Source organism: Corvus hawaiiensis, chromosome 13 (assembly GCF_020740725.1).
Source record: "Corvus hawaiiensis isolate bCorHaw1 chromosome 13, bCorHaw1.pri.cur, whole genome shotgun sequence".
Lineage (NCBI taxonomy): Eukaryota > Metazoa > Chordata > Aves > Passeriformes > Corvidae > Corvus > Corvus hawaiiensis.
In genome coordinates this window covers 15284979-15312760 of record NC_063225.1, presented here as the reverse complement: position 1 = coordinate 15312760, position 27782 = coordinate 15284979, and the positions used below count along the sequence as shown (strand labels likewise).

General features: G+C 39.0%; 1 protein-coding gene across 2 annotated transcripts in view; it reads left to right on the top strand.

The window, feature by feature from the left end:
* The window catches only part of APBA2 (amyloid beta precursor protein binding family A member 2), a 91000-nt gene that overhangs the window by 37596 nt on the left and 25622 nt on the right, over positions 1-27782 (top strand). For both annotated transcript variants that reach the window (XM_048318308.1, XM_048318307.1), the window contains exons 2-4: positions 13750-14755; positions 26474-26554; positions 27731-27767. In XM_048318308.1, the coding sequence (XP_048174265.1) occupies positions 13787-14755; positions 26474-26554; positions 27731-27767 (1087 nt within the window). In that variant the 5' untranslated portion in view covers positions 13750-13786. The remainder of the gene's footprint in view (positions 1-13749; positions 14756-26473; positions 26555-27730; positions 27768-27782) is intronic.

Here is a 27782-nt window from a genome sequence, read left to right as displayed (position 1 = left end):
GAGTGTAAATGGTTGGGTGTGAACCTCTAACCCAGCACTTAAACTTTCCTTATTGGAAAGTTAAGCATCTCCCTTCTCTTCTACAAATGAGGCCTTTCCAGTGACCTCCCTCCACAGCTGTTCTAAATTTCCAGTCTCAGTATTCTAACCACCCTCCTCCAGTCCTCTTACCATTCACTGAATGGCTGCTCTTGGAGTAAGGTTGAAAATGTTTGGCTTAAATGGTACGGTTTGAAATGTTTTGTTGAATCTCCAGGCTTTATTTAAGGTGAGCTATTCTGCATTATTATTCAAATAGCATACCTAATTTACCTCTACCTAACCTGAAATTAGTATTTATTGAAGGAAAGCCATCTTTTTTTTTTCCCCCCCCCAAGGCTGGAGAAGCCCATACATGAAATCATTTTATAATGATTAATTAATTGCCTGTGGTAAGCATTTCCAATTTTATTGTGTTAAAAATTTGAAGAGAAGCATAATGGAAAAAAAAAATCAAAGGATCTTTTCTTGGTAAACTGTAAACTAAAGCATAAAATGCTAATAAGTAAGTTTTGAAACATTAATTGCTTGTGCACATGCATTTTTAAGTAAGTATCAAGTTTAAGGATTCCTCCTCCATTTGAATGGAAAAAGGACAAAATTTTAAAATAATGGCATTCTAAAATGTCCCCTTTTTCCAGTGCTGTTATGTTTTACTTTGATATGACATCACCTCTTTGCATAAAGGGATACTCTAAATACGGACTTTGCTGAGAACATTTATTTCAATGAAGGTTGAAAGGCAGTAAAAGCAAAACACTTAAAAACGTATTAAAGACATAACTCTATACTATTAAAATAATAAAGCAGCCTCTCTGTAAATTAAATTGAGCCAGGATGAGAGTTGGCAGTAGTTCTGTGAAACCACAACAAAGAATAAAGGGAGTGGAATACAGCTGTATTGGTGAGAGTGTCATGTTTTATTAATGTGTAGTTCAGGTGCACCAAGCCTGATATGGTTTCCTTGTGTGTGGAAATACATCTGCAACAGGTAACAGCTCTTAAAAGCCACGTGCCTGTTGAAGATAAAAAGGGTTGCCACAAATGCTTTTGGAATATTTGCATCTACCCTGAAGAGCTAATTATTAAACAGCCATAGCTTTCTGAAAACTGTAAAGAAAAAACTGATTTCGAAGACACAAATCACAGGATTGGTTGCTGTATTTCAGGTGGAACTGGATGTGACCAAAATGCAGAATTTTCATTATGTCTATTTAATGATGATGCTGAATTAAGTAACTCTACCTGATAGTTATCTGATATTGTTAATGGATAAATTTATTCCATTAGATAAATCCTCGAAGTACTTAAATGATGCTGTTTAAATGGCAAGATCACATTTTTTGAAGTACTGTCCCAACCCATGTTATTGTCTTGGCATTCCTCAAATATTCTTTGAAAAGCTAACTCATCTTTTTGAATTTTTTTAAGATTAGAATAGCCCCATAACTTTTCTAGAGAGATTCCAAGTTTCTTCCTAGTGGGAGAAGGAACTGAAGGAGATGAAGTTATAGATTTACTACTTATATCTATGCATATATTAATATTATACTTACATAAATGTATATAAGAGATATATTTGCATGTGTATTTGTTGTGTAACATGCATGACCTGCTAAAGAAGCCTTACTTCCATCTGCAGCAAGTGGGAGTGTGTGTGTCTGACACACAGTTCCAAAAATTAAAGGTTTCAAATTCGTGATGAGCTAAAATTATTCTTGCGTGTGTGTAAATCTATTTAGCCAACACCCATTGCATTCTTTTATAGCTGTGCGATAGCAGCAGAGTGCAAAGCTCGCTCAAACAGCTGAAATTTAACCAATTTCCTTTCCCTTCTAACTGCATGTCAGGTTCAATAAAACCTGTTTTCATTGTAGCCAGCAGTAATCTCAGTTCTGGCTGAGCATGTTCAGGAGGCTGGAGCTCAGTGCCAGGGCTGTGTCGGATTGGCAGGCTCAGAGCAGTCAGTCTGGCTGCACCACAGCAACGGGGACTTTTCTGCCAAAGGGAAATGGTCAAATTTACAGCTTAGACTTGTATTCTTGTGGAAGAGAATATCAAGTAACCAAGAGATGTTATGTTTCTTCTTACTGTGAAGATCTTTTTACTGCAGTTCCATTTTTTTCCTCTAATAGCATGGAAATTTGGAATTTACACATCTTGTCAAAAGTATCAATTCCTTACCTTGGAGGAAGTCCCCAAATCCTGCCTCACCTTTCACCTATACCCCTAAGTCACCCATCACTGTATAGATTTGGTGGCTTAAAAGGCTCTTCTAGGAATTTGCCCTGGCAGACTAATATTTTTTCCATATCCTAGACAAAGTAAATTTTGTCTCACCCTTATACAACATTTCTGACTGCACAATACACTTTACAGTCATTGTTCAATCCATTTCAAAACACTGAATTATTGTAGACAAAAAGGAATAATTCCACATATTGACATTTTAGGTGGAATCAGTTTTATTCCTAAAGTAGTATTTAAATTTACATTAGGGCCCATATGCATAAGTTTTTCTTCAATGGTTTTCAGTGAAAAAAGTTTTCCAAAGTATACCAGTATGTAGAGATAAGAAGGACATTTAGTTCCGCTGGCTGGTTTTTATGAACATTTTGACTGAAAAAATACTGTGTTAGACTTGGAGAAATGGCAATAGGTGATGGTTTTGCATGTCAGTTGTGCAAGGCCAGGTTCTGTTAATATGGATGTGTGTAATTGTGACCTCAGGAGGTTTCCCACAGCTGCCTACAGGTTCAATGTCTGTTCCATGTTTGAATTCCAGCCACATGGCTCCCCACTGTTACATCAGCACTGCCTCATTTTATGCTTAGAGGGACCTGTTCCATTTAGTGCAAGTCAGTATGGAAACCAACCTTGTTATTGAGATAAAATTATTATCCAGGAAACTGGAAGATGACAAGAAGTGTAAAAATTAGCAAGATCTAGAAAGATGGCCAGACTTCTGAGTAGCCTCCATAATCAGCAGAAACTTACTCTGCAAAGCATTGGAAAACTTTGTATAAGCCATCCTAAGATAGACTGAAAATTCTACCAGAGCTCTGGATGGATTGCAGATTGTGTCAGAGTGGCTGAATGTTTTAATTGAATGGCATATATTCTTTATGCATTCTAATGTTAATATATACTATACTTTTCCCTTACTCCTGTATCTCCTTCCCTTATACCTATACATCCTATACTTTTCCCTTATTCTCAGTAAATTAGGAAATACAACAAACATAAGAAGATACTTGAATTTGTATTCGTTATGGAGTAAAATTCAAAGCTGATGCCTCTGCACAGCTATCACTGGAACTTTGTGTGCTTGAGAGGTACTTTTTTGTTATTTAAAACTGATCTCTTGGAGCAGAGCAGTCACAAGAATAAGCCATAAAATCTCACTGCCTTAATTCTGTAATCTCATCTTATTATGTTGAACACAAGTATTCTGCTTCTGTCCTTCCCCCTGTATAAGGTGCCTTAAATGAGGTTCTATTTTTGGTGGCTTTTTCTCTATAGCAGGCTTAACACTGCAACACTGATACTTGTCCTAACTCTCACAACTGTATGGATGCTGTACTACAGGTTTAGTATCACTCTTTGAGCTGGGAAATTAAGCCCTAAAGAATGATTAAGCCACATCAACAATAAATGATAATTAAATATGTGATTACACATTTTTATTGCTGCTGCAGGAAATAGCTAATCTTTTTAACTATAAAAGCTCCATTCAGCTGGGATATATACTCAAGAATACCATCTCTGCAGTGCCATTGAATTTTACAGTCTTTAGCATTTCTTTGTCTGTTCTACTTTTAATTTCTATTGGTGGTTTCTAGTTATAGAACATTTTTAGAATGACTTTTACTAGGTAATTATTGAATTTTAAAAGCTTATTAGATTAAACCAAACAGAAAAAATACTATATACCATGAAAAGAAATGCAAGAACGCAATTCAGAATATAAAATAAAAGTAGGAAAAATAGTTAAAACATTTCAGAAACCCCTTGATATCACCTGATGAATAGAACAAAAGAGATTTTCAAACCCATAGAAAAGTAATTTTAAAGATTTCACTCAGGTGAGGTAATCAAACATCTCAAATCTACTTGTTCACGTTGATGTGGTTTAAAAGATGTTCCGTTGTACATCATCTATTGTTCCTTGGTGGTTTCAGGGTCAGGAGGTGTGCATTAGGTATGGCTGGTCAATAGATGCTGTTCATGTCTTCACTGCACTCATAGCTCATATTCTACTGAGAATGCAACCTGCATGCTGACAACAATTTGTTACAGCTCAGTAGTAACTCAGGACAGGCTGCTCCATTTTAAGAGCATTGCCTGTGGATACAGGGATGTGTATTTGCAGTATCTAATTCACTGCAGCCATTATAGCTTTAGGCAGAATTTCTGCAAAACTGCAAATGAAACAATCCCAACATACAGAAATGAGCATTGGTTATCTCACAACTTTAATTTCTCAGTCTGCTGTCAGTTGTTAAACTAATAAAATAAGCATAATGGTGCTTAATAATAGACGTAACATTTTCTTTGTTTGCCTATTCAGTGATTTTTTTCCCCCCAAATTATTATCTTTTGTGAGTACTTCATATTCACAGTAGACACAGTAAAGTAAGCAGAAAATTATAAAAGAATTTTTTTTTCATCTTAGCTACACAAGAAGACCCTAGTGGCTACTTTTGAGATAACTGGCAAGTCATGTATTTTAATGCCATCTATTTTTAGAAGCGCTTGTTTTCACTTCCCCACACACTTCCCTCATTTCTTTAAGAATTATTCTTGCTCTGCTTCCCATGCAAATCTCTTGCTGTTTTCTAAGTCTCTATTTCAATTATGTTAAGCATATTAAAATAATATTTAGATGATTAATTGAAGCTCTAAAATACTGAGTAGCACCAATTCTAGAGTTGTCTTCAGCTGTTTTTCCTCTTGGCCTATCCCAGCTGTGCTTTTAACAAATCAGAGGCAGGTAGTATAAAATAATGTGTAATCATAAAATTATTACACATATGTACACTGTGTGAGGATGGGGAATTTAGGTTAAAAGGAAAATCTTGAATCTGGACTTTACCGTGGTGTTGCTACAATTAACAAAGTTACATAACTCTTGTTGATATTTTTAATTTGCAACTTCCTGCTTTATATTTGCCCTTACTGAAAACAAAGAACCGTGTACAACTGGACACAGGGTCAGCGTTAGATGGACCCCAGCTGCTACAAAACTCACAGCACCTACTGTGTGAGCCAGAGGCACTGGGGGAACACAGACCATCTTTCTTCCCTCCTCAAATCACAAAAGGTGTGTTTGGTGGTTTTCTGGCTTGTCTGTTCAGTGTGTAAAGTGCTTTGTTTCCTTTGGACCTGAGGCAGCCCCAGCCTGACACCAGCCCAGCAGGGAGACGGGAAACTGGGTCTTGATAGAAGACACTAAGAAAATAAAGAAATATTGAAAGACATCTAAATACAGGGTTGATTTATAAAGCTTTTTGACAAATTGTCATCATTTTCTAAAGGCACTCACAAAAAAGAGAAAGATTAAAAGAGACTAATTTGGAATGGAATTTCACAGGACAAAAGAAAATGCATTTCTGAATCCTGAGAGGTTTCTGCTTGGTGCAGACAACAACTACTACTTGTAGTTTGTTGGATTTAATTTTAAATGAAGGAAAAACATGAAAAACCTAGATAGCAAGTTGCTGTTAATTCTATCCACGTTTTATGTTTGCTACTCTTGTTTTTATACCACTATACTAGAAGAGATCAAGCATGTGAGAGTAGAAATATCATAAAATAAATGGCAAGAGAGCGCATTTAAGACTTGTTTGTCTTCTGTTGGCCCTCTCATTCTTGTTGTGGATTGAGAAGAATATGCTCTTGGCTGAAATAAGAAATGAAAGGAATATTTAGGCCATTTATCAAGAACCACCAGAAACTGGAAATTCCTATCTCGTTAAGCTTTAAACTTCCTGGAAATGTCCTAAGTTGTCAACAACACTGACAAAACACTTCAGGTTTATTTCATACATAATATCTATTTGTCAAAGCTAATTTTCTAAATGGTTTCTGACTATTGCCAGTCACTTTCTGCAAAAATTAACTTTAGCAATTTAAAAATTCTTTATCAAATGTATTGTTTATGTATGAAAACTCATAGAAAGAAATATACTCCCCATAAATTCAGTGTCCTCTCTGATTCTCTTTAAGTTTGCCTGTTTGATTTTTTTTTTTAGGGTGTCAATAGCACCACTGAAGTGTCATATATCTGCAAAGCTGCTTTAGTATGGCTTACCTAAATACTTGCTGTATTCATGAAGGTTTTAATAAGCAGGTAGAAAGCTGTCTGAGCAAAGATAACTCACATACACTGTAAAAGGCAGAAGTGGCATTCCCAAGACCAACTCCACTGCTGTCTGTACTCATACTGGAGTTCTGTACACAAGGAAATGCTAGACCTCAGCCAGTTTTCAATCTCAAGTTTCACAGTAAAAAAAATCAGATCTCAGCTGCTAAAAATTAATAATTTTTATACCCAGACACTTACTTCAAAGTAATCTTTATGGTGTATTTTCACAAATAGGTGAATAAAGCAATTTTATCATTTTATAAACATCAAACCAACTCCAAGTGAGACATCAAATCACAAAGACTGGAGTTTAGCACTACCGTTTGTCTAGATTTCTCAGCAGTCTTTGCCAATTTCCCCACCTCCCTAAAGGTTTTTTGGAGGGAACTGAGGAATTTGCCATCTCTGAGATATGCAGGTTCAAACAGCACCCCTGAATCAGCTATGGCCACAAAAATCCCAAAGAAACAGGTGTCTTGGGGTATGCTGTACCTGCTGAGCTTGCATTGAGGAAGAGAGATGCATGCATATGACTGTGTTTGTAGGTATTTACTGCCATGCAGATCTAACATTCTGGACATAAAAGGACCGGTTTGATGATGTATGATGTGTTCCTAATAACTGAAGTTTCTGTCCTAGGTTTTTCCCCTCCCTGAAACAATGTGTTGGTTTAGAGTTTTTTTGTTTTAAATTCATAGGCCTCAGAGAAAAGGAATAGACATTTTTAACAGGCTTGGCTAATAAGTGCTATATCAGGCTGTGCCAGCCTGAGTGAGAGAACTTCAGTAACATTGAGATGGCACTTGGAGTGCGACAACATAACCCTAATTTAATTATGTTGTGGTAGTCCTCATTGTTGGAGACTCCATACTGAGCACTAGAAGGTCAGTGCTACCCAGGCTCACTCTGCAAGAGGGACCAGCATGCCCCTTCCTCCTGTGCTGTGTCCTCTCCTCCCTTCCCTTTGTTAGAGAGACTGTGCTCCTTCCCAAATCCTGTGTCACGTGCTCAATCTGCTGTCACTGACACTGCGGGATTAGGGCTCCTATGAGAGTCAGGATCCCATTTACACCTGCTTTTAGAGGAGCTGGCAGTTACCCTGCACTCTGCTCTGGAGCTCTGCATAATGAATTCTCATGGTCTGGAGAGTCAGCACCACTGAAAAATGAAGTTAATGGAGTCTGGCCTTGGGGAATCAAATGACTACAGAATCTGACTTAGTCACAGCAGGCTCATGTTCTGTTATCAGCTTATTAAAAATTCCAGTTCCCAGTCTAGGATCAGTCATAATTCCTCTGGACCAACTTAGCAGATGGGAGTCTATTAAGTCTTCTGTAATGAAAGCCTACTGAGAAATACTATTAGTTTAATATTAAAATTGTTTTGAATGAATTGAAGTTAGACTTTTTCCTCTTCAACTTACCTCTTTATTGGAGAAGAGACTGGTATAATTAAAGCCCTGCAATCATGAATTTTCTGATGCAGTTCTGTTGAAAAATACTGTTATCTCAGTTACAGATGTACTGAGTAAGTTGATGAATGTAGCAGATCTCAACATATGTCCATGTTAAGAGGGTTGGGTGTTGTTTTTTCTTTTTTGCAGCATTTCTGGATTATGAATGTATAGGGCTAACATACGGAATAGCTTCAGTCAGCAGTGCATCCACGGCACAGCTCAGCAGAGAGAAGCAAGGCTGTGGGCTGTATGTGCTATGATCTCGCCTGGCAGTAAATTGTGTGGCAGTGCTTATAACTTACATCTGAAGATGACTTACAAAGAGTAAAACCACTTTAATAGCAGCTAGATAGCAGACAATATCTGGGGAAAATAGGAGATACTGAACAATTCCAGGGAAGCAAACCTTGAGTGTCAGTTTTGTCAAAACTGACAAAGGGTGCAGATACCTGAAGTGTGGGAGAAGCACTGAGGAGAACAGATGAAAAAACGAACCTGGGGAGGAGTAGGCACAGGAAAGAGGCCTTGCAAAATAAAGTGAATATATCAAATTCAGGCCAGTAAAACTCTTAGGTTCACCTGTAAGTTGGAACAGCAGGGCTCAAAAAACATTTGGCTGTAGATAAGCATGGAATAATATATTTGTTGCCAAACAAACCTAACAATGCTCCCCTGCCCCCCCCAGATCACTGTGCATGTTAAATGTAAATAACTTGTTTTGCTTCCACTAAAGTGCTGTTCTATTTGCAAATCAAGTATAGATGCAATGCAGTTCTTTAACCACAGCCAGCAGTATGATACTGGGTATTTCACTGTATCACCATGTTTATAATTGTGTACCATTTCCCATTTTTAATGCAAATTTAATTGGTATCCTTCACTGGGAGGACAGTAAAGAGATCTTTCTACACAGGTGAAAAGATGTAGAAGTGTTAAGGTTGATAAACCCCTCACTGCAGCTGTCTGGGATTAGGTGCAGGAAACTCAGGAGAAAGCTAATGAGTATAATGAGTACTGATTAGAATAAATTTCAGCTGTAACCCAGTAATCCTGTTTCTGGGAGCAGAAGAAATTGGTTCCCCTATGCGTACGCCTTTTTACTCTCACATGGAAATGCAGCATGTTGTTTCCTGGAGATTGATTTTCTTTTCAACACTGAGCTGAGGCAGGGAAAATTAAGAAAAATAAAGCAAAACTATTATTGAAAGAAAAAGGTTTTTACTGGGGACCCTGTGTAACTGGTCCCTTATTCACTGATCCTGACAACACTGATGGAGATTTAGTGATGCACTGTACAACTGAAATCAGAAGTTAAAATTACTGAATCCCAAGGAAGGTGAACAAGGATGCAGCACTGACCCTCCCATGCTCCCAGGAACACTTCATTCCAGCCGCAGCCAGAAGTGGAAAAATGTGCTTAGAGTGATGCAGAAGTTTGACCTAACTTTCTGCTATCAAGGAGGGAGGTGAGATACAAGAAGTAGGAGGGAGTCTTACACCAAGCAGAGGAAATGATCTGTAGGCTCAACTGGAGCCTTTACTGTTAAAGTGCCTCTGGATCCAGCAAATCATTACTCCTCTCTTAACTTCAACATTGAGTAATATTAGATAGAAATCCATTATTTTCTCCAATTTCAAGATCATCCATTTATAATTTTCTCAAGATAACTATCATGATAGAAGGTTACACAGTAACTGATGTGAACATTACCTAAAGTACTAATCCATGCAGTCAGGGACTCAGAAGGCTTTGTGCAGTAGTCTGAATAGCAGAACACATGGTAAAAAATTGATATCTATTGCGTTAAAAAAACCCCCAAAATTCTGGGTTTGTATTTTTAAAATCCTGGAAGATTAACACTCTGCAGGTGAGAAGACAGAAGAGTTCAGACCTGTGGCCTTGAGGAACTTTGCTGTGTGACATGAGACAGCTTAGAAAAAGGCTAGAATGCTTTTAGGTTTTAAAATATTCAGGTTATGCTGAACCTAATCAATGACTAAAGCATTCTTCTAGGAAGCTTGAGAGATATTTTGATACAGTGGAAGAAAACTAGGCTGCCCTGGCTGTTCTAATATTTGAGTTAAAATACAGCTGTGTGTTTCCTTGACAGAAATGTATGTGCAGCTCCATAAAGAGCAGTTCTCAAGACTGCTGTTTGAAAACTCAGTTCAGTAATTCTGATGTGTTGATACAGCTGGAGAAGTTACATTTTGTACTTGAAGGTGCTGTAATCAGTTCACATTCAGTTTGCAGTTCATGGGCTGAAAATAATAAATTCTGCCTTTTTATTCCAGTACGTTGTTACCTTAAGAGTAGTGCCTGACTGAGAAGATTGCAAAGGAGGCCAACTAAAATTGTAATTGTTGTGCAGAGATTGCTTTGTAACTTCAGTTTCTATAGCATTAAGATCAGCATTGCCTCTCACCGAAAAATTTGGCTTCTTTTACCTCAGTTCCAGCATACAGGGGGTAAAGCACTGTCTTCAGTCACTGCCTCAGACTGAACTAACTGAAAACCAATTTCCCATGTCCCAGTATGTCAGTGCTAGACATGCTTGAAAGGAATTATTTTCTCTGTTTCTTATCACCCATGCTTTAAAAAGTTTCCAGTCTGCCACTATTTCTTTGAAGTTCTTCCCACCATAGTGCAGGTGCTGCACATTAACAGGCCCCAGTGCCCAGCTGAGAACCCTCACCCTGGCAGTTCCCCACAGCTGATAGAGCTCCACTTATCAGCCATCCCTCCCTCCCTAGGCTCCTGCCCTGCCTTTTGGCTCTCAGATCACATTCAGGTGGCTTCCTGCAATGTGTTATAGAATATCTAGAATGTAGTGGATTTTCCTGCAGGTAAGTAACATCTTGGAGCATTCACTACTGGAATTTATAAAAGGCTATTGCTGCAGAGATACCACTTATGGCAGTTTCTGGGCCTGGATACTAAATGAAGATTCTTAGATGTGGGTGGAAAAACTCCATTACACTGGCTAAAAAAAGGGTTCTCATCTCCATATGCTTTAGGAAAATCTGAGTCATGGGTTTCAAACTGCTTGTTACAGGCTGTGCTTCTGTATCTTCAGCCATACTGGAGTGACTTATGTGCAGGGTCAACTGCACTGTAAATATTTAAGTATTATTTAATATGGATAATATTTCCACTAGAAGGTTGAGACCACTGCAGATGAGAACTTTTCTTTCAATAAGAGGCACTTGATTTGTTCTGTTCTTGACAAAAAATAATTTTTGGTTAAGCCAGATGAGATCTCTGTAGTTTTCTTGCAGTGCCATTCAAAATTATTTCAGCACTCCATCTTAACTCATTTTAGACATGCTTGTGTAATGTACTCATGCCTGATCTGCTCATACAAACAATTTATCTTGCTTGTGGGCAGTGTTTTGCAGCCTGTGCAGAGCATTGTAATATTGTGACTTAAGTTGCTATTTTAATCCAATGTAAAATATGTTTTGTTTATACTGCAGTCACAGTATAGAAACATCCTTAGTTTGCAGTAAGAGCTGACTAAATCAGAGGTAACCCTAGTGGATGGATGGCTAAAGCTGGATATTCTGTTCTTTTAACTGACTCCAAAGTAAAAATGTATCACTAGTATCAATGGGATAGTGGGTATACAGATTGTATTGAGAAAACCTTGCAAGTCTGCTAGTTCTTCCAATAGTGAGGAGGGCCAAGTAATCACTGAGAAAGTTTCGCCTCCTCTGATTTCCTCTTTTAAAAATTCTCTTCAAATACACTATTTACTTTAAAGCTTTATTCTGTCAAGACTAATTCTGCAAGGTAACAATAACTAAAAAGAGCTCCACATGCTGAGTTCCTTTCATACCTCCTCCTGTGACTAACATGCATCTCTGCTTTGTGTTTCAGAATGTAGAACTCATGTTTCAGGGATAGATTTGCCACATGATAACTTCGCAATAATCCACAGACACATCAGATCCCTGGATTTGTCACAAACTAAGGATTTGGAGTTTTCTTGTGGTATCACAAGTTCTACAGGGATATCTATAAGGTTTTAGGTTACAGTGGCAGGATATTTTTTCTAAGTTCATAATGCCTAAGAAATTATTCCCTATATAGCTCCTTTAATCCTCTAGCTCCATGATAGTTTTATTGCTCTGTGTGCACACAAGACTTGAAAAACTGGTTAAGTCAAAATGTTTGTGTGTTTGGCTGATATGTTATTGTTAGGTGCATACAGTAAAACAAGCATTTGTGTGGTGCATGTCAGAAGCCTGAGCTCAGTTCACCCCAGTGAAGTAACTGCACAGGTCAAGTTTATCATAGGGATACAACAATGAAATACAGAGAAACAAATACTAAAGTATATTACTCCCCCCCTCCAAATCATACAGCAGATCACACTTGTCAAACCTGTCTAGAATTAGCTATTTTCTTTAACTACTTTTTATATAGTTCATATAATCTCTGCTTATTTAGAATCCAGTATTCAGAGAAAATATGTAATTTAAAGTACTAGAAGTATTTAGCAGGAAGAATTAGTGAGCTTTTATTGTAAATGTGTCTTTTATGTAGAATATAGATTAGACTTCGAAAAACAGTGTTGTAGAGGGATCTGGATAGATTGGAGCATTGGGCCATGATTAATTTAACAAGTCTAAATGCCAGGTTCTGCTCTGGGGTGCTGGTTGACAGCAGTTCAGGAGTCAGCAAAGTGCTCTGGCAGCCCAGAGAGTAAAGCATGTCCTGGACTCTGTCAAACACTGACTAGCTGCTCAGAAGAGAGGATTATCCTCTGCATTCAGCACTGATACAGCCTCGCCAGCCTGCTGTGTGCACTTCTGGGCACCCTCATTTAAGAAAGATGTGAAGGTCCTTGTATGTGTGCACAGAAAGGTAGCAGAGCTGGTGAAAGGGCTGGAAGGAGGTATCCTTAGAAGAATGGCAAAGGGCTTTGGGCTTGTCTGGTTTGTAGAAAGGAGGCTGAGGTGACCTCATTGCCCTCAACAGCATCTTCCAGAGGGGAAGTGGGCAGGGAGGTGCTGAACTTCTCCCCAGAGAAGGTATCCAGTGAAGGGATGTATGAGAGTGGTTCAAAGCTGTGTCACGATGGGTTCAGACTGGACATTAGGAAGCATTTCTTTACCAAGAGCGCAGTCAGACACTGGAACAGGTTTCCAGTGGCAGTCAATGCCCCAAGCCTGTCAGTGTTTTAAGAGTCATTTGGACAAGGCCCTTAAAGCACACTTTAACTTGGTCAGCACTGGGTGATTGTTGTAGGTCCCGTCCAACTGAAATAATCCATTCTAAAAGCAATATTTGGTTTAACAATGGGAGACAACAATGGCATCCAGCTAGTAAGGGCTAATAAACCAGCAACTGCTTTTTAAAAAATAACACTTTTAATACCAATGTATTATCTTTTAGTGCACTATGTGACTGCAAAGTTAATAGAATTATTTTCCTTTAGTTTTGGTAAGAGCAGGTCAGATTCTAAATGTTTGTTTTCAGTACACGTTAAAGAAATGCCTAAGCTGAAAATTGAAAAGAGCTCCCATTTACTGCATAGTGATCAAAGCATGACCCCTTACTGGCAAGAAAAAGAAATTGAAAACTAATTTCAAGGTTCAGGATTAATTCTATGCCAAACTGATAGACGAAAGCCTACACTAGAACACATTCAGCATAAATGTAGAACCTTCTCTTTATCTGTTCCTTTCAGAGTGCAACTTATTGCTTTGATTTCATGGTTCCACAGCACAAGCATTTTAAAAGTTAGCTGTCTGAATTTGGTCAAGTATCTACAAACACAGGCTTTTTACCAAATGAATCTATCAGTTTGCTTCCTATTAACATCACTGTTCTCTACTGATGATCTTTTTCTGAATGTGTGCTTTTCCATCTTCCCTGCAGTAATTGCTGGAAATGATTGTCATGTAAGGAGCTGGCTATGGCAAACAGGAAACATCAAAGCACTACAGCCAGCATGCTGGATCACAGAGCCAGAGCCTGCCCGACTTCATCTCACAACAGGGAGCCTGAAAATGAAGGAAGTGACCTTCCCATTGAAGATTATGCAGCAAAGGAGGCAGAACTACCAACTGTGAGACCAGGTAGTCCTACCCCTGTGGAACATGAATGCAATGACCATAGTGGAGATGGCGACTCCAGCTCTGACTATGTAAACAACACTTCTGAGGAAGAGGACTATGATGAAGGCTTGCCAGAAGAAGAGGAGGGGATCACATACTACATTAGATACTGTCCAGAGGATGACAGTTACCTGGAAGGAATGGACTGCAATGGGGAGGAGTATGCTCCCCATGAGGAACACCATGTTGAAACAGATGAATGTCAGGAAGCTGTAGAAGAATGGGCTGAAGGTAAAATTCAGCACCAAGATGAAAATGAGGTGATGGACAGGCAAGAGTGGCAGGAAGGTCAAGATAATGGCATTCAGATTTTGGAGGACGAAGCATCATCTTTGGAGATTCAAGACCAAGAAGAAAACATACAGTACTGTCAAAGTGAAGGTGACTATCCGGACTATTACCCAGCAGAGGCTAATGGAAATTCACAGGGAGTATCACCATACCATTCTAGAAAAGAGGATGCAGAGCTGGAAGAGCAGGAAGAGGACATTGACCAGATTGTAGCAGAAATCAAAATGAGTATGAGCATGAGCAGTATTAACAGTACAACAGAAATGAGTCCAGAGCACACTGGGACTGAAAACATGGCACATGACTACAAAGAGACTTGTTCAAAGGGAGAAGCTGTTCACAGTGCTAACAGGCACGAGGGGAGGCCAAAATCACTGAATATCCCATCTGCCTCCAAGCATAGTGGAGATGTGCATCGAGGTTTTAAAGCAAAGTCAAGAACCCCAGAAGACAGACAGAAGTGGCCACAGGAGCAGGTATGAGGTGCTCTTTTAAACCACACTGTCAGAGGCATTATCCAAGTGTTATGTTATTTATTCCAAACAAAACTAGCAATATTTTAATACATCTATATCAATATGTAAATATATACATTAGCGATATTTTAGATTTTATTGTTATTGCATTCACATAATCACATTGTGTGTTTAGAAAAAGGTGCTAAATGTAATCAGCATATGTAGAGAACTAGCAAAGGGGTTTTGCACAGAGAAGAGACAATTCAAACAAAGGTATTCCAGATGCATGGGGCAAACCCAGTTTGTTTAAACTATTTTCATTCTGCAGTGACACTCTGGAGAAACTTAAAACTGGGGTCAGCATTGAAATTGTTGAATTTTTTTTTTCTCCATTAAGAGCTCCTGTACCATTGCCTTAGTGGTTGATTACTTTTTATTTTCAGTAGAACATATGTCGTATCTAGATACTGTATATGTTAAAAAAACCTGCAAGAAGTGCCTGCATATTGCTGTGGTTTTTTACTAACTTGACATATCTTGACCTTGACAAGAAGGAAGAAATAGGAGCTTTACTCATACCAAAAATGCTGTTAAGCAGTTTTATCACAAGAATGATGTAGAAGTTAATTTAAACTGTGCATGATCTTCTCTTGTTATAATTCTGAGTGCCAGAAAAAGAGTCTGAGAATGAAGTTCAAGCTTTTCTAAAGGAAAAGAAGTGTGACTTTTTTCCCTGAAGTTTCAAATTGAATGTGGTTACTTCTTAGAGAAATACACCTCATTCCCTAATGTCATTTTAAAGCCTTGATTTTACATCTCTAAAATTATATGCAGTTGAATTATATATTAGTTATCTTCTGCAATGAACAGATCTACCTAAAAGAGGTAAAACATAACATGTACTTGGATAACAAACTAGTACGGATAAATGAATTATTTTGCCTTATCTTTAATTAAAATGCTTTATTATACTTCAGATGCATACGTTTCCTGTTTCAGCTTTATCAACTCTGTAAATACGATTTTCTGTAGTTAAGTGCCCCACAGTTAAACAATTTAGTCTAGGTGATTCCATTAAAAACGGACATTAAAATATGTTAATTCCTCTGAAAAACAGTAAAAGGAGATCAAATGTTTAAGGATATGCTGATGAAACAGGTCAACCATCATTATAATTGTGAACAAAAAAAAGTCTTAGAGGGATATTTTCAGATTTCCTATATCTGCAGCAAGTTTTTAATATTCATTACTACATTCTATTTTCAGAAGTATAATTATAACCAAATTGTGCAACTTACTATATTCAGTGCCCTACTGCCAGCATAAAAGTCCCTTAGTGAATACGCTTACTGATGGTGAATGGTTTGAACAGTTACTAGGTGTTGGCTGGGAGCAGAGAGGTTGAGGTAGCATGTTTTAGACTTAGTGATGGTCTTTCTCCCAGCATCTGCTACTGGGAATGTTGCTCCTTGCAAGTTCTCAAAATATTTTCAGAACAGAAGACAAGAGTTCTTGAATAAGAAAGAATTCCTCAGTGCTTGATTAAGTAATTGTTGGGTTTTTTTCCCCCACTGAACGATTGCCCATGCAAAACAATATTCAAAATAGACTTTCATTTCAACAACTTTTTTGGTTTGAAGTTTATTTATCAGAAGCTGAACTGAACTGCATTGTACTTTTGTCATTCTCAACAGACTGCTAACAGCTGAGGGCTATGTAACACCTGGATATTGATATTACTGCCCCAGTGTGAAAAAAACCAAAAGCACCTAAGTATTTCTGAACTGCCTGTCTGAGCTTTAATTGTTTTTTCTAGTCAGTCTTGGACCAATGCCTTCATCTTGTTTAATAACAAGGGAAGCACTGCTGTGATAGGTAACCCCTGGCTGGATGAAGCCACTGAGCTAATACAATCACTTTTAATAGCAACCACAACCTCCTGTCTTAATGGATAGAGAGCACTGGACAGTACACAGTGTTTCATTCCTTCAAAAATGAAGACAGGAAATTAGAGATACAGTAGTACAGGTATCTACTCCAGACCAGCACACAGGGCTAAACAAACAGGGTGACAAGGCATGCATTTCATTTCCAAGAAAGGAGACAGGGCACAGGTGCTGTGGGCAATTCACTGAAGAGAAGAGCACAGGTCTCCAAGGCAAAAAGGTGTGAAGTGGTATTTCTTACAGAGATACAGAGGCTCACAAATGGAGACATGAGGTAATTATTACCGCAGGCCTGGGCCCTAGGGTATATCACCGTGTCCCGAAGCCATAGGGAGGAGGAGGAGAGAAGATCCAGCAGGCAGGAATTGTGCAGCAAGATTGATTTATTTAATTATTTTACAAACGCTTTTATAGACTTTTTTCTTCATAGTCTAATTGGACAAAGGATCAGCCACCCCTTGGGGGTGATTGGCTAAAATCCTAAAACATCCATTGTCAAAATACTTTTCTACTATACCATAAACAAGACTTTTCAAGGTTGCAGGTGGCTTGGTTGTTTACATTCCCTGCTACCTCTTCTGCGTGAGAGAAAAGTCTCTCACAGACTTAGAAAATAGCAAGAAAATCCTTGCTAGCAGCATTTTTGTATCTACAGGTAGTTCTCCCTCTCTCCACCCCAAGCCTCCAGGAATACAGAAGAAGGAGTAAAAAACAAGTTAAATAACCTTTGGCAAGCATTACTTAAATGTGTGTATCATGACAAGACTGGTCTTACCTTGCTGTGTTCTTCTCAACCTAGTGCAAGTTATCATTCTCAGCTTTATCCAAAAATCAGGCTCATGGTGAGGGCATTAGAATAAGAGTTCAGTATCTGTTTCTGCCAAAGTTGGATTTTTTTCTTAATTGCTCCTTAAATGTCCTTAGCACAAGGTGTGGTTGGACATTTAGTATTAATACTGAATGTCAAAAGATTTAGAAAAGGTGCAGAGGATTTTGTTTTTCTTCTGGAGCATTCACTTCTTTTAATATTTACTATGAAATGTCAAAGGGATGGATGGAATTAGAGTACTGCCTAAATGAACCTGTCTCATTTCTGAAACCAAGACAGCCATAATTTTAACTACAATATTTAAACCAACTACAAGAATTCCATTTCTTTCACAGTGAAAGGAAAAACCCCAAGGCTACTGTCAGTGCATTTGCATGCTACACTTACTGTTTGCAGAGAACAGGCTCTTAGAAGAGCCTTGGTTTTGTCACCTTGCTAAAAGATCTAGTATAAATGTGCATCTCACAGTACAAAATACCATGCTGAAAGGGATGACAGAGGCATATATAGTCCATACAGAGCAGGTTTTTTGCCTCAATTATCTTTAAATAAATGTAGATTTGAATGCTTCCAGGTTAAATCAAGATATACTACGTGTATGTCAGTTTTTGCAAACAATGAGCAAGCAGAAAGGTGCATTTGTTGTTTTATGCATGTAGTATGCTATCCTTAGCTTTTTCATGTTTCTGCTCCTCTCCTCCTTTCCTGCCTCATACAGGTAGTATTACTGCTTGTCTCGGTTTTGAAAGACAGGTGTCTGCTAAGGAAGGCAGAGGCCCCCTTGAAGTGGCAGATATAACCCCTTTTCCCTCCAAGTTATTATATTTTGAAATCAAGGGCCTTTAGGCAAAGATGTGGGAAATAGGAATAACAGTTCTTTACTATATATATATATATGTATATAACCAGTCAAACAAAACAACAACAACTCTGGCAGTAACAGCAAACACAAACCCAGTGCCAGCCTTCTCGGCTGTCAGGCCCTTTCCCCTCGGGTGCAGTTCCGCTCGCAGCCGGCAGGGGCGCTGGCGGCTCCCGGTGAGCAGGGCAGGTGCGATGGTTCCCCCGCGGCTGCAGGGGGCGCTCCGGAGCGAGCTCGGGAAACCCGCGGCTCTGGTGCCCTGGGATCCCGGGAAGGGATGGAACAAAGGCTTCACAAACCGCTGGGCAGCCGATCCCGGACTCTCAGGAACAGCAGGCTGGAATGGCAGGGACGAACGCAAATCCCGGGTGGCAGACGAGATGTATCCAGATGGGAAAAAACCACGGAGGCCCAGGCAGGCAGGGCGAGCAGGGCTACAGCGTAGCGAAAGCTCGAAGCAGCAGCGGAGCAGGACAGCCACAGCTCGGTCTCCAGCAGGGCAGGGAAAAAGCGGCTTTTGGGGTCCCGGCGTTGCTTCCAGCAGGAAGAAAGAACGGCCAAAAAGAAAGAAAGCAGCAGCTCCTTTCTCTGCAGCTTCTCTCTCCGGACGCTCAGAGCGAACTCTCCCCACACCCAGGTGTAGACAAAAGAGTAGCCAGGCCCGCCCCACTCCCCTTTTTGTCTTTCTTAAGTACAGCTATTTGTCCCCTAGCAACATGCATATGGGAGAAAATTCCTTTAACAGGAAAACCTAAGACTAAACTAAAACCCCAACACTGCTTATTATAACATTTACATTACTTTAAAATACACAGCTATTAATTCTTAGCTCATGATAGGTGCTAACTTTCTATTTGCAAGACATTTGCTAAATAACAAGTAAACAAATGTGATTTTAAAGGTTTCTGTTGCTAGGTTTGCACCAGAAAACAGTCACTTTTAAAGAAAGACCCAACAATTTACAGAGAAGGAAAAACAAAGTAAGCATCTCATTTGACTTTCAGTGTGGGTCAGTCTCCTGTCTTGAATACACATGCTCAGGCTTGAAAACTTCAGGCATAGATGAGCTTGGCTTGTTTAGCCTTTATTTGTTAATACTTCTAGGGAAGCACTGAAGGGGATGATTAGCACTAGACAAGTCTGAGGGAAACCTAGAATACATTTAGAGAGTATATTTGCTCTAACTCACTGCCTAGCACAACTCTTATTCCTTGCAGGTTTTCCATGCTTATGTTATTTAAGAAAGGCATCACATCTGTGAAGTTAAACTGACTATTCTGGGTATTTTATAACAACTCAAATTTAACAACTTCCTCAAGCTAAGGGTTTTCCCACACCCATTTGACATCTTGGTCATCTCTCAGCTAATTGTTAAAGTATCACATGAAGAAATTTTCTGTTTCTAGTTTCTTTTCATATGTTTCACCTGTAGCAGAGAAATTGAGTATTGTCAGACATACTACTGATGTAATTCTCCTGAATTACCACAGTTTTTAATGTAACAAACATGAATTAACTGACAGGTGTACGTTTGGATGGAAGAAGATGAACTGAATGGCTCCTTCAACTGACAGTAGCATACAGTACAACCAGAGATTTTAAATAGATGTGATATTCCTGTGAAAAGTAGTTGCTTTTTGGAATGTTGTTACATTTTCTTCAAGGTTAGCTACAATACTGTTGGTTTGGCACAGTTATAATCAACACAGGAACAGCTTTACCAGGTGAAAAATGAGAGTAATTTCCTCTTGCAAATGTGTGCTTGTACTGCACAAAATATGAACAAGGGCCTGGTGTAAACCAAAGGAAACCACAAAAAGCTTGTCTCCAGTTCACTGCAACATACCCTGTCCTACTTCCTTCCCACAAAGCACGATGGCACAGGGCAGTCCCAGCCCCATCCTGCCACTCCCTGACTGCATTTGGAACTTCAGTTTCTCCTGTTGCAGAATTAGCATAATTAAAAAATGGTAGAAGCAGTGAAGAAAAAAGCAAAACACTGGACAGCAGCTGAAATAATAACCAATGGAAGAGGTCTCTTGCACTAACGCAACTCAATTAAGTAACTGCTTCTCTGGAACCTTCTATGTGGCAGAGTTTACTCTGTTCATCCCAGCTAGGATCCTGCCTCTGTGAAACACTGGCATTGGCATGGCTGAGAGCAATTTCTGCTGGGTAGGGGCTGAAGATGACTATGGGACTCAATACTAGAGCATTGATAATTTAATCAGCCCTTGTTCCTAATGTCTACTCTAGGCAGATTTCAGACTCCTGAGAATGTGTTCTCTCCTACCTTGTTCAAGCAAATCTGTTTACTAACAGTAAAAGAAAATGTTTTTAACAGCACCAACATCCTGCCCCACCTACACCCTTTTGAAGAAACAGGAATTTGCCACGAAATTTCCCTCCTATCAAAGGAGGGCCTCAGAGGGAAGTCTGCTTTTGAATGATGCTGCCTGTGACACTGAATCCTACTGCTTCTCATTTCTCAATCATTCTTTTGTAACACTGGCATACCTTTGAGAACCTAACCAAATATGCTTGTACAAACTGCCCTAGTAGGGACACCACAAGCTCCTGCAGCAGTAGTCTGCTTTCACAACATTCCTATAGGCTGTGTCCTTATATGTCTTCAACATAGACATCCAAAGACACATAAAAGATCCCTACAAAAATTTGTAAAAGAAAATTTTACAAAGCCATATTTTTTTCATCTCTTTTTCCCCCTCCAACAGCTTTGCACATGTCAATGCTGCTACTGTGTTTTCCTTGCCTGTGCTGGTAGAGCTCAGTACTGACACAAATATTTGTTTCCTTCTCTCAGCATGGGCACAGTGCTCTGCTGATGCAGAGTCCAAATCTAGGAGTCTTTTGGCTGTAAAAGATTTCACCTTTAGAACAGTGTGAGGAAACTAAGATGATAGTTTGGAAAATGTATATCTTAGGACTGTCTTGCTGGAAGCTGGTCTGAGTGTTATGGGATGCATTCAAGAGCAGCTTGTAGAAAACACAAATGGGTGTAAATGAAGAGCATTAAAACAGGTTTCTGCATTCTCCTGTGTGTTCTAAGCAGCTGTGGGGCACGACTATTAAACAGTTCCCAAACTTACCAAGCACTTACTGAGAAGTGCTAAACAGTCCAAACAAAACCAGTTTCTCTGTGCTAATTGGCCGAGCCACAGACTTTTAGCAATCAGCTCCTGACACCAGTAGACAGCAAGATCAATGTCTGTTACCTAAAGATGCATTAGTGACAAAGTCTTCTCAGGAAGTTTAAATCAGAAGGCAGCACGTGCTCCTAATTACATCTCCCTAAGAATTCAGCAGAGCTGTTCCTGTGAAACTCATAATGGCTGGTTCTCAGTTTTAAATATACACAAGGACAAAAGAATATAAGAATGGTTCTTTGAAGTGATAAAAATAAATTGGCAATTATTTTAATGTCTACTGAAATTTGATAGAGTATTGAAATCATTCTGTGGAATGCTTAGATCTCTCAACTTACTCTGTCTCCTCTTTTCCTAAACTTGACTTGCTTGGTTGTAACTACTCCTCAGAAATATTTTTCTCTTCACTCCTGAGCTGTACTAGCACCATCACTAAATTAACACATAAGTAGTGGAATCTTTGTGAGAGAAGAGTGTGAAGTCTGACCTTTTTTCCTGTGATGACAATCAGAAAACCTTCAGCTAGTCAAGAGCTGCCTCATTCAGAGTCTTCGTAAGAGTATCCTGCTGGGCCATATTGCTCCTCCTGACAATGTTACCAATGTTAATAATAACTAATGCAGTGTCAGGAAGGTACATTAGGCCGTTCCACTACACATCAACAGCCGTCAGGAGGGAGGTTATTTCACTTGTGCAATTTAATAGGAATAGCACTGCCATAATAGACTTCATACTAGGCTACCAGCTCTTCATTTAAAGAGATGTACCTTGGGGTACGCCTTGAGGTATCATTGAGACACATCACCCAATGATAAACTGCAGAAAACAACACATCACAGAAACTACAAATGGAGGTTTTGTCCCTAAGTAGCAAACATAATACCCATCTGCTTTGGTTTTGTTCTAGAGAGGGACAATAAACCTGGATGAAAGGTCAGTCAGGTCTACAGGTTTACTTGTGTAACAAGTAGCAACAATTTTGTCAGTTTACCACAAAGCATCTCTTCCCCAAGAAGGCTGGGTTTTTTTCCTTAGAGCCTACCACAAGGACCCTTTTTCAACTGGAACCCACCACAGAACATATATTTTCCAAAACACTTAGTCATCTTCAAGATGAGTTACAGAATATATAAGCCAGTACACTGGTCTCTGAACACATTATTTGCTAATGCTAAACAGCATTGCTACTAAAGAGATAGGAAGGTGTGGAACATAAGGCTCATTATTCAAATGTTTAAACATAATAATAAAGCATTACCATGCCTTTGAGCTCTTCTCTCAGACAAATTCTGAATAAATCAGAGAAAGGACTAACCTGATGCTTTCCAGGAGAATGTTCCCCAGTAGGAAAGTGCTTCATCAGTGCTGAGCACCACAGGCAGCAGCTGTGATGAGGACCAGTGTTGGTGACATGAGTGACTGACAAGCCAAACAGCTCACACTGGAGCAACAGCCAGGTGTTAACAGAAGAGCAGAACTCACTCCTCGCCAGCCCCCACCTCCAGCCGAAAGAGACTTCATGCTGCAGAAAGGGGTTATAAAGGTGGTCTGGGTGCCTGGGAGGGGCCCTGCAAGATTGGTGCGAGGAGGCCCCATGTGGCCCCAGGCCTGGTAATTAACCATCAGGACAGGGCTGGCCAGGGCATGGGTGGAATTTCAGGCTGCTTGTGGAAAGATTTCCACAGGTGCTTCAGTGACCTCAAATAAGTAGAGTCTGATTTTCCTCTCAGCCTAAAAATGACATTTTCTGCTGCTTCATGTTCCTTCACATGCTGGACACTGCCTCAGTACTTGCTCAAGAGGCAAAAGTATTAATAACACTACACCTGTACTATTTTTATATCCTTGCATTACAGAATCTTTTATCAGAATTTATCCTAGGGTGAGAGACTTTTAACGTAGCTGTGCCCCTGTGTTAGTATGCAGTCAATTCCAAATTTTTGGTTTAGTTTTAGGTCCTGTTCTTAATTGCAAGCCAGGGTATAAACTAATTATAGTATTTTGTAAGTGTTGCCCTCACGTGATTTTTCCAGCTGTCGTAACACTCAAATCAGCAACATAAATTGGAAACTCTATAAGAAACATGAAGAAAGCAAGTATCGAGTATGATAATTTACTTCACATTAGTCAGATCACTTAGGAGTATGAACCAATTTCCAGCCCCAATGAATATCAGAATTTATATTTTCTAAAAATGATACCATAAAGGAGCTTCAAAATAGTCCCTTCATCCTTGGTCTAGAAGCATCTCCTTTCATATGTCCAAGACTACATTGTTTGTAGTTGTGGATGGGAGATGCAGCTATGCCTACTCCGCATAGTTCTGTCCTTTGTAAGTCTTCTGGAGTGAAAGGGAAGCCCTTCTCCCTGTACTTCCTTCTCCAGGCAGTTGTTGGGCACAGAAAGTCTGAGAGAGGCACAGCTCCCCTTACATGGGATGCTGCTCTGGGCTGTGCTACCTCCAAAGCTGGGAAGATCTCAGTAATGTGATATTACAGTCAGTTTTGTTTGCAGAAGTGCTCACAGTGACACCCTTCCCTCCCCATCACGACCTTCTTAAATAGCAAAGTGTTAATGGATCAGCCAGAGGTGGAACATAATGTTCGCACAGATGTGTCTAAAAGAAATGGATGAATTCTTTGTACCTGAGATTCCGCCTAATTAGTCTGGGGCTCCTAAACACATGGACAAAACTCTGAGGGAAAAAATAATTCATTTTCAGACACCAAATAGTAAGAAAAAACATTGGTTATGTTCCTTGTAGATGTGGTGTGATTGATCCCAACTCATTGTGAATTCTGCTTAGGCTTCTCTTTGGAACCAGGAAGTACACAGTAACAACATAAAGACTGACTGACATACATACATGACTGGGAACAAGTCAGCTTTTTTCATATTCCTGAAATCCTGAAAATAAGAGTTCCAGTAAATCACACGACATATCACATATCATATGACATTTTTATGTGAAACCTCTGTATAAATGTATAAATGTATAAATGTATAAATGTATAAATCAAAACAGAGAAGCTATCCAAATGTTTAGCCAGATTTTTTATTCGGACTGTGTGGATTTAAATGTGCAATAATTACCACAGAGCACAATTGGCATTATGACCCCCAGGGCTGAATAAATCCATTGAGATGGCAGATTTGAGGCAGCAACCTGTTTCAATGTTACAGCACCCAGGTGATGCTTACAAAAGCAGACAATTCTTTCTTTACATGCAGGTGCATTTTCAGTTCAGTCAAGTGTGTGGTAATCAGAACTGACAGAGCTTTAAAAATACTGACGTTCTGTTGTACATAAAGTATTTGCTGTCAGTGTTTACAGTTTAATGTATCTTCATTGTGGCCATGTCATAATCCCTGCTTAAAGGATACTTGATCTAAATCCTGCTACTTTAGGGAATAATGTATGATTATTATGCTTGTTTTATTAAAGTCTTATAGATATTTGTTTACCTCATTAATGTATTTCAGTGCACATCAACACAGATTGCTCCCTGTTAGTTTAGCCATGAAATATAATTAGATTTGTCTTGTCTCAAAGAGAACAGTGTTTATAAGCAGCAATATGGTGAGTTTCCCAAGTCAGGGTATATCTCAGTATAGTCTTTTCTTTCTTAAAGTCCTGCTTGCTACTTGGGTGAATCTTTGCTTTGTGTATGTTGTCTTACCTGACAATTGTCATTACTGAGCTCTAATGTGCCTGCTTCATTAGCATATTTTGTTCTGCTGACTAAATATTCATAATGGGGAATAATTTGTCTAAAGGTGAACATAAAGGCTTTCTTTGCCTGCAGCTACATACTGCATTTGAAGGTCAGAAGCCAAGGAGTTACATTCCCATTTAACATTCAGGCTGGCCCTTTCAAATAATCCTCAGTGGTTTCCATTTGCACAATTATTGATACAAGTTTTTATTTCTGAAGATTTACAATGGCAGTGGCATTTAGGCCTTCATTTTTATACATAACGGAGAAACTAAGAAAAAAGGGAAAACCATAAAAATTTGTTCCATAAACCACCTTGGTTTTCCAGATTTCTAACACTGAAAATCTGAGCCATGAAAACCTCACTTTCTTGGTATGTACGGGACATGGGCACTCTCCATGTCGGGTGCTGGTTTTGTGTGACTTGGGTCAGGTCTGGAAAAGAAATTCTGCCCCTGACATTACTGGAACAGGAAAAAAGGAATGTTCTGTAGTTTAAAAGACTTAGTATTTTCTTTGTGTAAGATTTTATATTTTCTCTTTTACATTTCTTCTGAAGCCTGAGGTTCTGCTGCCAGTATCCTGTAGATTTGGTTGGCTACAAGGAAGGAGATGCCATGAAGTATCTCCCACAAACACAGGATCCTACATGAAGTGCTAGAATTCTGTTTTTCAGATCAGAGATGGCCATTAGGGCTGTTTTGATTTTGTCCAATACTGAGAAGAAGCACATTTGAAAATTCTGACTTTGCTTTCTGACTTATTTGAACACATTAGCATTTGACTTAATTTCATGTGAAAAATTTGCATTAACATAAAATAAATTTAAATCAGTACTTTAACTGCTACTTAATGATAATTGAAACATCCTATTATTTACATCAAAGTACGTATTTTATTATAATTAAACAGCTTAACATTTTTCTATGAAACCGATATTTGCTAAATTACAGTAGGAAATTCCGACTGCTACATCACATTATATTTCAGTACCAGTAATGAATATTGATTGTACATAAATAACTACAGATAAGTAATGGAGAACATGTTAAATAGAGTTTCTCATATGTTAATGTTTTGTGAATTTTTATTGAAATTTAATCTGGTGAAAATTTTCTGATTATCTTTGCACCATTGACTTCCACTGAAATCTCTACTTTGTTTTGAAGCTTTTCAGAAAACAAAAGGATCTGAAATCCTTTCTTTTTTCTTGCAGATGTGCAATGGTTTAGAGCAGCCCAGGAAGCAGCAGCGTTCAGACCTCAATGGCCCACTTGACAATAACAATCCCCCCGAGGTACGTACCTGGAGCTGCCATGTGTGCTGCCTGGCTTCCTGCAGCAGCAGGGAGAGCAGGCCTCACACTGTCAGTCCTCTCCCTCACACACGCAGACTTAGGCTCTGTTTCTTTTCCTGAACTGACAATAAATACCATATCTGCCTACTCTGAAAAGACTGAACTATACGCATGAATTTTTGCTGCCTCATTCATTTTATGTAACTGTCTATGGCATGTACTCAAGCCTAAAATTTTCTGATGACATACAGAATAGGGAGAACACTTCAGAAGTTCTCTTTTTGGATTATTGGAGTGCAAAAGTGTCATCAAAAAAAATAATGTTCTGCTTCCATTCCTTCCCCTCCCCCTCCCAGTGTCAGTCCTGGCTTAGTCAGCTGTGAAGAGACACAGTGATAGACAGACCTGCTCTTGTCACTGAAGACTGGAGGAAAGAAGATATCTGAGAACACAGAATGAGTTATGCTTGGGGCTAGACACAGTGAAATGAAATTGAGACTTAGAAGCAGAAGTCTCTTATCTCAAAACCATAACATATTTAGCCTGTAGCCTGTTGTATTAACGAAGAGGCACATTTCTAAAGCCTTTTCCCATAATGGAGAAATCAGCCTCTTTCCTGGAAATGGGAATGACTGAGGAGGCTGGCTAAAGACAAAGAATGGAAGGACTGTATCTGTTTATTGAGACTAGGGACAGTAGCATAAAAAGAGCACTGTTGTGGCCCCAGCTAAGATTAAGTGTAATTCTATGTACTGAGCAGTCAGGGACAGTTCTTTTAATTCACTGACCCAGAATCTTCTTTGTAAAACAAAAAGGAATAAATGTTCCTTATTGGAAATTTGGGATATCACTAATAGGCAGTGTGATCTAGTAGGCAATTGATTATATTGGGAATTGCTGGTTTCTATTGCTTATTTGACAGCTTACCTCCTAAGCCATTTTTATGGTCTTCCCCCTGCCTCCCTTATTTTTTTGTCTGGTGGGACCTTAAAATACTTTGAGACTCCAAGTACAGAGCACTCTGTAACAGTTAGGCTGGGTTAATGACTGTCATGTAATGTGTTCAGTGTGCTAAACAGTGGCTATGTGACAGTGGTCAGCTGTTTAAATATAAGAATTCACTTCATTGTGTGAAAGTTATTTTGTTACAGCTATACCATTTTTATTTCTCAACAGACAAAGAAAGTGTCTTCCTTTCCAAGTTTTGTTGATGGTAAGTTTGACATCA